Source organism: Gigantopelta aegis, chromosome 9 (assembly GCF_016097555.1).
Source record: "Gigantopelta aegis isolate Gae_Host chromosome 9, Gae_host_genome, whole genome shotgun sequence".
NCBI lineage: Eukaryota > Metazoa > Mollusca > Gastropoda > Neomphalida > Peltospiridae > Gigantopelta > Gigantopelta aegis.
In genome coordinates this window covers 1,938,570-1,948,368 of record NC_054707.1, presented here as the reverse complement: position 1 = coordinate 1,948,368, position 9,799 = coordinate 1,938,570, and the positions used below count along the sequence as shown (strand labels likewise).

The 9,799-nt window shown below is 39.4% G+C and overlaps 1 protein-coding gene across 3 annotated transcripts in view; it reads right to left on the bottom strand.

Annotated features, from left to right (window-relative positions):
• Window positions 1–2,947: 2,947 nt before the first annotated feature.
• The window catches only part of LOC121380409 (splicing factor 3B subunit 1-like), a 41,006-nt gene continuing 34,154 nt past the window's right edge, over window positions 2,948–9,799 (bottom strand). For all 3 annotated transcript variants that reach the window (XM_041509209.1, XM_041509211.1, XM_041509210.1), the window contains 2 exons: window positions 9,333–9,549; window positions 2,948–3,655 (listed from right to left, as the gene is read on the bottom strand). In XM_041509209.1, the coding sequence (XP_041365143.1) occupies window positions 3,497–3,655; window positions 9,333–9,549 (376 nt within the window). In that variant the 3' untranslated portion in view covers window positions 2,948–3,496. The remainder of the gene's footprint in view (window positions 3,656–9,332; window positions 9,550–9,799) is intronic.

The following is a 9,799-nucleotide window of genomic DNA, read 5'->3' as shown; positions in this document are numbered from 1 at the left end:
AATAGGAAATGTTCCAATCAGTACGACTCTGACATGACTAGTTGTTCTCACAGTATGATTCGACGGCTGCATAATGAGAACACCCCTTAGCAAAGTGTTGCAATTTACTGTGGCCAGTAACAGTCCATAACCCACCCTGTCAGTGAACTGTATCGATTGGTATATAAAAAATTGTATATGCTGTCCTGTCTCTGGAAGAAGTACATAAAAAGATACAAAACATCCCTTGCTGCCTTTGAAAATCAGATTTATCATCATCGACATCCAATAGACCATGATCAACCAGCATTCTTGGAGTACTGCTAAATCATACCCCACAGATGTTCATATTATCCAAATTCAAGGGCTATAACTCTGTCAAACATTGATAAATTCCAAGTACTGGCAGTGAATACATTCCGTCAAATTCAATATTGACTACATAATAAAACTATAAATTTCAGCTCCTTATCTGAAAGAGTTGCTAAAAAATAAAATGTCTGCACAACTATATATAGGACCAGTAAGAGATCAATGTTCTCTAGTCGAGATGAAAGTGGCATATGAAAAAAGAAAAAGAAAAAAGCCTGGACATTTTGGTGGTCTGGTGCAAAGCTTAGGCCTAGAGTTAAGGTTTCACAATATTCCAAAAATGGCAGACCCCACCCACAAAGTATGTCAAGTATTATATTATTATTAGCTAAAACCATATAGCAAGACAAAAATATACCTTGTAAATTCTGCCCTCATAATTATGTATACTTAGTGGTATTATTTTCAATGAAAATATTTATAAAAACAAAAACTGTGTGCATGTCTATCCTGTGGTCCATTACACTTCAGGGCGAGGCTCAAGCCACTTCCCTCTCCATTCCTAAGGTAACATTTTCTATTGTTTTAATTTTATAACCTTAAAATTACAACCGCAACACTCTCATTATGTACATGTTTATTAGTGATATTACAACACAATCTTAGCCATATTTACAGGTCACTGATCTACACACATCAACTACAGATATTTACAAAGTAATGTTGGAATTATGGAGCAAACAATGAAAATTGTGAAAATATAGAACATAGGACAAAACAGACCGAATTTACGTCGACTGTTTTTCTTAAACATGTGTGTTTAAGCATTGTAAATGAATGTACTTATACACGTGCAAGACAAACAGTCTTTGTAAATTCGGCTGATTATGTTTTATGGATGAGACATTACTAAGGAAGTAAAAACACCTAACACAGGCCTCCAAACTGCTACTAGAACTCAAAACTGGACATATTTTCATCAGTGTGATTCTGATGTGGATAAGAAGGCATCAATATTTTGACTTCAGTTTAGCAAAACCTACCTTAATTTTTTTTTTTTAATAATGCACAAATTTTTTTATGGACCACAAGGAATATTTAAACCCCTGTAAAAGGCAAACATACACACATACTGTCAGCAAACACTAAATTGCAATGCATCACTCGCAGACTTTATGTTGGATGTGTAAAGCACATACAAGGTTATCAGATGAATTAGAAAGTCATCTCTCGAAGCCTAATGAACAAGGACCATCAAAACTATCGCTCTGGGCCCACCAGGTCATAACACAAACAGCCGACACACAAAATGGCCAAGCATACAATTTATACACCTCATAATGCACAAAATTCATAATTTGATACACACTTTAAAACAATGCACCAGAATGTTGATAAACAATAATGAATAGTAAAAAAGACCCCAAACAATGAGCATCGTTAGTTTCATGACAGGTACTCGAGAAACTTCATTATTACACGTTACACTGTAAACACGGACAGAATACCACAACATACCACCACATGGAAATTCACTGATGGGAGATTCTAAATTTGACCATAATTTTCCATTAGTTAATAATAAGAAGAAAAATCAACCATAAATTAGGAATGCAGAAATTTATGCAGGATTTTTTCCCAGTGTCCTTAATGTTACACAGGCCTTCAAACTGGTGGAACTTGGAAATTTAGCTAGAGTAAATCATACTTGGGATATATTTTCAGGCCCCCTGAACGATACAGTACACCACTGTTAAATTAATCTGTATTAGAATATATATATATATCTTGGAAATTAATTTTTTACATAAATTGTGAATTTTCAGTGCCCCTCTCTATTGGGAAGGGGGCTACGTTCAGAACCACAGCACGCCTGGATCAATCCCGGGAATGCCTGTATGAAACAAACATAATTTTATCAAACTTTAGAAAGCATTCACTTAACAATTAATACGAGTTCACCATTTTTATGGTACACCCACTAATAGTCCATGTATTCGAAACTGTTCTGGTGCGGGGACCAGGTTCCGAAATGTTTTAAACAAGTGACAACGTGTCCATGAACATGTTCCCTGTTCTCAAATCCCAAATCAAATAGTGGTGTGATGAGAACAAGATCTTGGCCATTCACGAACAGTTTCAAATACACAAAAAACATTTGTGAATATCATGCTGAAAGCATCTGCAGTGGTAGCTGTAAGCACACAATAATATAGAGATCAATGTAGTTAATGTCGACGACGGTCACTTTTCGGATGCTTGTTTTGACATTGTACACAATAAATAAAACATATCCAACAGTAATTTCTTGATATATTTGACATCTTTCATCTTTTAAAACGTATATTTTGTCCAAAATTATGAAAAATTAAAAAATACCGACCTGCAAACAGCGTTGTCTGCTTGTTGTAGAAATTTAACAGGGGCCAAGGTTAATAGACCAGTTTTTATTTTAATGTGGCAAACCATTGTAATAATGTAGCTAATTTTGAATTTGAATGATGTCAGTATTCCAATGACGTCACTTTGCATCTCCTTACAATAACCATAAACAGGGTACATGACATTTCCATTTTAAGAATGCTGGAAATATTCCAATGCAAAATTGCTATTGAAATTGTTTTGTTTGATAATGCACCTGAATGTGTTTGAAACAAATCTTGTGATCATTTTTTTTTTACCTTTTACGAAATATGGATTTCAAGTGAAATTATGATAAAATATGCTATATTTATTGTGTACTAAGCCAAAACAAGGGTGTGAAAAGTGACTGTCATCAATTTTAAGTGTATTTAAACATATGCAATTTAACTTACTTTTGAAACAATGTGACATTTATGAATAAAAGTATCAAACATAAGTGTATCACAAATTCAATATAGATCACAAGTCTCCAATTCATTTCAACCCTGCTTGTTTTATTTAAAAGAAAAAGAAAAAGAAAAAGATTCTACCCCTAGATGTTGTAATGTACCCAGATGAATCTGTGAACTGAAGTTACAAAGTATATTCGTCATCCGAAATCACGGGAAAAACTTAATTTTGTTTTTGAACAAGTTGTCATGGATATACAAGAAATAAATTTTGATATACCAAAAAGCAACTTGAAACACTGTTGGTAAAAGATATCATAATTTGTATCTTTAACAAACTGTTTTTAAAAGACTGGAAAAAAAAATTAAATTAAAAAAAAAATCCCTTATTTTCACAAGACATAGTCCAATTCGTATCGAATGTACTGATTTTTAGCATCATTGGATATGCGTGGGTATGCCGGAATCATGCCATCCTGTGCTCCAATATATACCGTGTTGTAAACCTTCCAGTAAACGTCACGCACTTTACGGGCCGGGTGGAATAAACCCTGAAAAATAAAATAGATATGTATAAATTATATTCAACAAAAGCAACTGGTATTTTCTGCACATTGTGAAATTATCAAACAAATCTATTTAATTAAACAATCTGTTTGTGACAACATTTTAGTTTGTTTCATTTTATTCACTGGATACAATAGTTCCAACTTTTATAGTAATTTTACGTCAAGCAGCTCTTTAGACCAATGTTAAAACAGTAGATGGTCAGCTCAGCAATGTACACTATCTCCCCATCTCAGTTTATTTTCCTTCACTGGTATAACATTCATGACTGCTTCAACATTCTGTGGCAGTAGATTTGTCTTGTAATCCAGGTTAGGGATTTTCAAAGCTATCTTAGTGCTACAGAATTGTGAAACCATCGTAGGCTATGATGTCGGTGAACCAAAGCCATAGAGTTGTTATAGCTTATGATGGTTTTACTATTTTGTTGAGATAAGATAGCTTTGAAAATATTAGCCCTGATAGTTAGTTAATTTATATTTGATACCCAAAAGCCTAGGGAAAAATGTTTTGCAATATGTCCTTATTTTTGATGGGCAAAGAACTTTTGTAGCTAATTAAAGAATGTAGCCCATTTAGTAGCAGACGGTGTCATAAAAAAAGAAAGACATGTTTTATTTAACGACGCACTCAACACTCAATTTATTTACAGTTATATGGCGTCAAACATATGATTACGGAAAACACAGATAATGTGAGAGGAAACCTGCTGTTGCCACTTCATGGGCTACTTTTTTCAATTAGCAGCAAGGGATCTTTTATATGCAACATTCCACAGACAGGGTAGTACATACCACAGCCTTTGATATACCAGTCGTGGTGCACTGGCTGGAATGAGAAATAGCCCAATGGGCCCACCGACAGGGATCAATCCCAGACTGACAAGGTGTCACAATTCCCATGTAGAGAAAATAACTATTTACCTGCATAGGCTACATAGCTGCAATAGATCTTTATATGCATCTCCATACATGATAGCGAACGGCAGAAGCTTTGATATATTAGTTACCAAGTCTGTGTTTCTGCCAGAAAGACATTTTTGGGTATGGCGCTATGGAATGAATGCAACCAGTATGGGGATATGGGGGTGGTGGCCTCCCCCAGAAAGAAAATGGGTTCAGTTTAGAATTAGGGTTAACAAAATCATACAGTAATGATAAATAGTAATTAATTTTGTCAAAAAGTTAACTTGGAAGAAATAAAATATGCCAAAAGATTTGGGTATGGCACCATACCCGTTTACCCTCTGGTAGAAACCCTGCTTGAAGTACTGTGTTGTTTCACGGGGCAGGACACTCGTGAACTATTTAACTGATACCATCATCTTCTGTGATATCACATTCATCTAACTTGAAGTGCAAAAACCAGTGTAGCGAGAGACCATCATAGACTACCCTCCTGGACATGCCTCTGGTCTGAACTCAAAGATGGACTCCATCCACAAACTCAAAAGACGGACCCCACCCACGAACTCAAAAGACGGACCCCACCCACGAACTCAAAAGACGGATCCCACCCACCAACTCAAGATGAACCCCACCCACCAACTCAAAAGACGGACCCCACCCACCAACTCACAAGATGGACCCCATCCAACTCAAGACGGATCCCACCCACCAACTCAAAAGATGGACCCCACCTACCAACTCAAAATATAGACCCCATCCCCAACTCAAAAGATAGACCCCATCCACCAAATCAAAAGACGGACCCCACCCACCACTCATCCAATAATTGTTTGTATTCCAAACAAATGATCTGCCAGTGACCAACCACAAAGATGGAACTGATGTTTTTTTTTGTTTAACGACAATACTAGAGCACATTGATTTGATTAATCATCGGCTATTGGATGTCAAACATTTGGTAATTTTGACATATTGTCTTAGAAAGAAAACCCACTACATTTTTTCATTTGTAACCAGGGATCTTTTATATGCACCATCACACAGATAGGACAGCAAATACCATGGCCTTTAATATACCAGTTGTGGTGCACTGGCTTGAACAAGAAATAGCCCAATGGGCCCACTGACGGGGATCGATCCCAAACTGACCGTGCATCATGCAAGCACTACCACTCGGCTACATCCCGTTCCCCAAGATGGAAGTGAAAGAAAGCTCCAGCATCTAGAGACTTGAAATGACTAGCTAACGGAACCTACTTGTACTAGCTAACTGAACCTACCTGTACTAGCTAACGGAACCTACCTGTACTAGCTAACGGAACCTACTTGTACTAGCTAACTGAACCTACCTGTACTAGCTAACGGAACCTACTTGTACTAGCTAACTGAACCTACCTGTACTAGCTAACTGAACCTACCTGTACTAGCTAACGGAACCTACCTGTACTAGCTAATGGAACCTACCTGTACTAGCTAACGGAACCTACTTGTACTAGCTAACGGAACCTACCTGTACTAGCTAACTGAACCTACCTGTACTAGCTAACGGAACCTACTTGTACTAGCTAACTGAACCTACCTGTACTAGCTAACGGAACCTACTTGTACTAGCTAACTGAACCTACCTGTACTAGCTAACGGAACCTACCTGTACTAGCTAATGGAACCTACCTGTAAGAGCTAACTGAACCTACCTGTACTAGCTAACTGAACCTACCTGTACTAGCTAACTGAACCTACTTGTACTAGCCAACTGAACCTACCTGAAAGAGCCAACTGAACCTACCTGTACTAGCTAACTGAACCTACCTGTACTAGCTAACTGAACCTACCTGTACGAGCTAACGGAACCTACCTGTAAGAGCTAACTGAACCTACCTGTAAGAGCTAACGGAACCTACCTGTACTAGCTAACTGAACCTACCTGTAAGAGATAACTGAACCTACCTGTAAGAGATAACTGAACCTACCTGTAAGAGCTAACTGAACCTACCTGTAAGAGCTAACGGAACCTACCTGTAAGAGCTAACGGAACCTACCTGTAAGCGCTAACAGAACCTACCTGTACTAGCTAATGGAACCTACCTGTAAGAGCTAACGGAACCTACCTGTAAGAGCTAACGGAACCTACCTGTACTAGCTAACTGAACCTACCTGTACTAGCTAACTGAACCTACCTGTACTAGCTAACTGAACCTACCTGTACTAGCTAACTGAACCTACCTGTACTAGCTAACGGAACCTACCTGTACTAGCTAACTGAACCTACCTGTACTAGCTAACGGAACCTACTTGTACTAGCTAACTGAACCTACCTGTACTAGCTAACTGAACCTACCTGTACTAGCTAACGGAACCTACCTGTACTAGCTAATGGAACCTACCTGTACTAGCTAACGGAACCTACTTGTACTAGCTAACTGAACCTACCTGTACTAGCTAACTGAACCTACCTGTACTAGCTAACGGAACCTACTTGTACTAGCTAACTGAACCTACCTGTACTAGCTAACGGAACCTACTTGTACTAGCTAACTGAACCTACCTGTACTAGCTAACGGAACCTACCTGTACTAGCTAATGGAACCTACCTGTAAGAGCTAACTGAACCTACCTGTACTAGCTAACTGAACCTACCTGTACTAGCTAACTGAACCTACTTGTACTAGCCAACTGAACCTACCTGAAAGAGCCAACTGAACCTACCTGTACTAGCTAACTGAACCTACCTGTACTAGCTAACTGAACCTACCTGTACGAGCTAACGGAACCTACCTGTAAGAGCTAACTGAACCTACCTGTAAGAGCTAACGGAACCTACCTGTACTAGCTAACTGAACCTACCTGTAAGAGATAACTGAACCTACCTGTAAGAGATAACTGAACCTACCTGTAAGAGCTAACTGAACCTACCTGTAAGAGCTAACGGAACCTACCTGTAAGAGCTAACGGAACCTACTTGTACTAGCTAACGGAACCTACCTGTACTAGCTAACTGAACCTACCTGTACTAGCTAACTGAACCTACCTGTACTAGCTAACGGAACCTACTTGTACTAGCTAACTGAACCTACCTGTACTAGCTAACTGAACCTACCTGTACTAGCTAACGGAACCTACCTGTACTAGCTAATGGAACCTACCTGTACTAGCTAACGGAACCTACTTGTACTAGCTAACTGAACCTACCTGTACTAGCTAACTGAACCTACCTGTACTAGCTAACGGAACCTACTTGTACTAGCTAACTGAACCTACCTGTACTAGCTAACGGAACCTACTTGTACTAGCTAACTGAACCTACCTGTACTAGCTAACGGAACCTACCTGTACTAGCTAATGGAACCTACCTGTAAGAGCTAACTGAACCTACCTGTACTAGCTAACTGAACCTACCTGTACTAGCTAACTGAACCTACTTGTACTAGCCAACTGAACCTACCTGAAAGAGCCAACTGAACCTACCTGTACTAGCTAACTGAACCTACCTGTACTAGCTAACTGAACCTACCTGTACGAGCTAACGGAACCTACCTGTAAGAGCTAACTGAACCTACCTGTAAGAGCTAACGGAACCTACCTGTACTAGCTAACTGAACCTACCTGTAAGAGATAACTGAACCTACCTGTAAGAGATAACTGAACCTACCTGTAAGAGCTAACTGAACCTACCTGTAAGAGCTAACGGAACCTACCTGTAAGAGCTAACGGAACCTACCTGTAAGCGCTAACAGAACCTACCTGTACTAGCTAATGGAACCTACCTGTAAGAGCTAACGGAACCTACCTGTAAGAGCTAACGGAACCTACCTGTACTAGCTAACTGAACCTACCTGTACTAGCTAACTGAACCTACCTGTACTAGCTAACTGAACCTACCTGTACTAGCTAACTGAACCTACCTGTACTAGCTAACGGAACCTACCTGTACTAGCTAACTGAACCTACCTGTACTAGCTAACGGAACCTACTTGTACTAGCTAACTGAACCTACCTGTACTAGCTAACTGAACCTACCTGTACTAGCTAACGGAACCTACCTGTACTAGCTAATGGAACCTACCTGTACTAGCTAACGGAACCTACTTGTACTAGCTAACTGAACCTACCTGTACTAGCTAACTGAACCTACCTGTACTAGCTAACGGAACCTACTTGTACTAGCTAACTGAACCTACCTGTACTAGCTAACGGAACCTACTTGTACTAGCTAACTGAACCTACCTGTACTAGCTAACGGAACCTACCTGTACTAGCTAATGGAACCCACCTGTAAGAGCTAACTGAACCTACCTGTACTAGCTAACTGAACCTACCTGTACTAGCTAACTGAACCTACTTGTACTAGCCAACTGAACCTACCTGAAAGAGCCAACTGAACCTACCTGTACTAGCTAACTGAACCTACCTGTACTAGCTAACTGAACCTACCTGTACGAGCTAACGGAACCTACCTGTAAGAGCTAACTGAACCTACCTGTAAGAGCTAACGGAACCTACCTGTACTAGCTAACTGAACCTACCTGTAAGAGATAACTGAACCTACCTGTAAGAGATAACTGAACCTACCTGTAAGAGCTAACTGAACCTACCTGTAAGAGCTAACGGAACCTACCTGTAAGAGCTAACGGAACCTACCTGTAAGCGCTAACAGAACCTACCTGTACTAGCTAATGGAACCTACCTGTAAGAGCTAACGGAACCTACCTGTAAGAGCTAACGGAACCTACCTGTAAGAGCTAACGGAACATACCTGTAAGGCGTATTGTAAAATCTTTGACGGACCAATTGCGACCCTGAGACCCTCGATGGCTCCCATAAAAGCCTGCACAACATGCGGCGATGACTCGAAGATGTTGGGCCACACGTAATTCAACAAGTGGGTCAGGGCATCCTCACAGCCGAAACCGTACACGCCCAGAGCCATGTGTTGAATAGCTGCCATTGATGTCTGTCTGTGCACAAGATCTCTGAAAGTAAAAAAATTACTAGCCAGTAAGAAAAAAATATCAAAGTTTAACTTGTTTTATCCTGCAAACACCGTTTCTATTAACACCGTTTCTATATAATGACGGATAAAGCAGTCATATCCTGCTAAGTACTAGCAGGATATGACTTTTCCTGATGTTTACTCTGAATTAATGTCAATGGATCATGCTGCCTTAGGCAGCAAAATATCTGCTCAGTTGAATTTAAATTGTCAAACCAATCACAGCATCA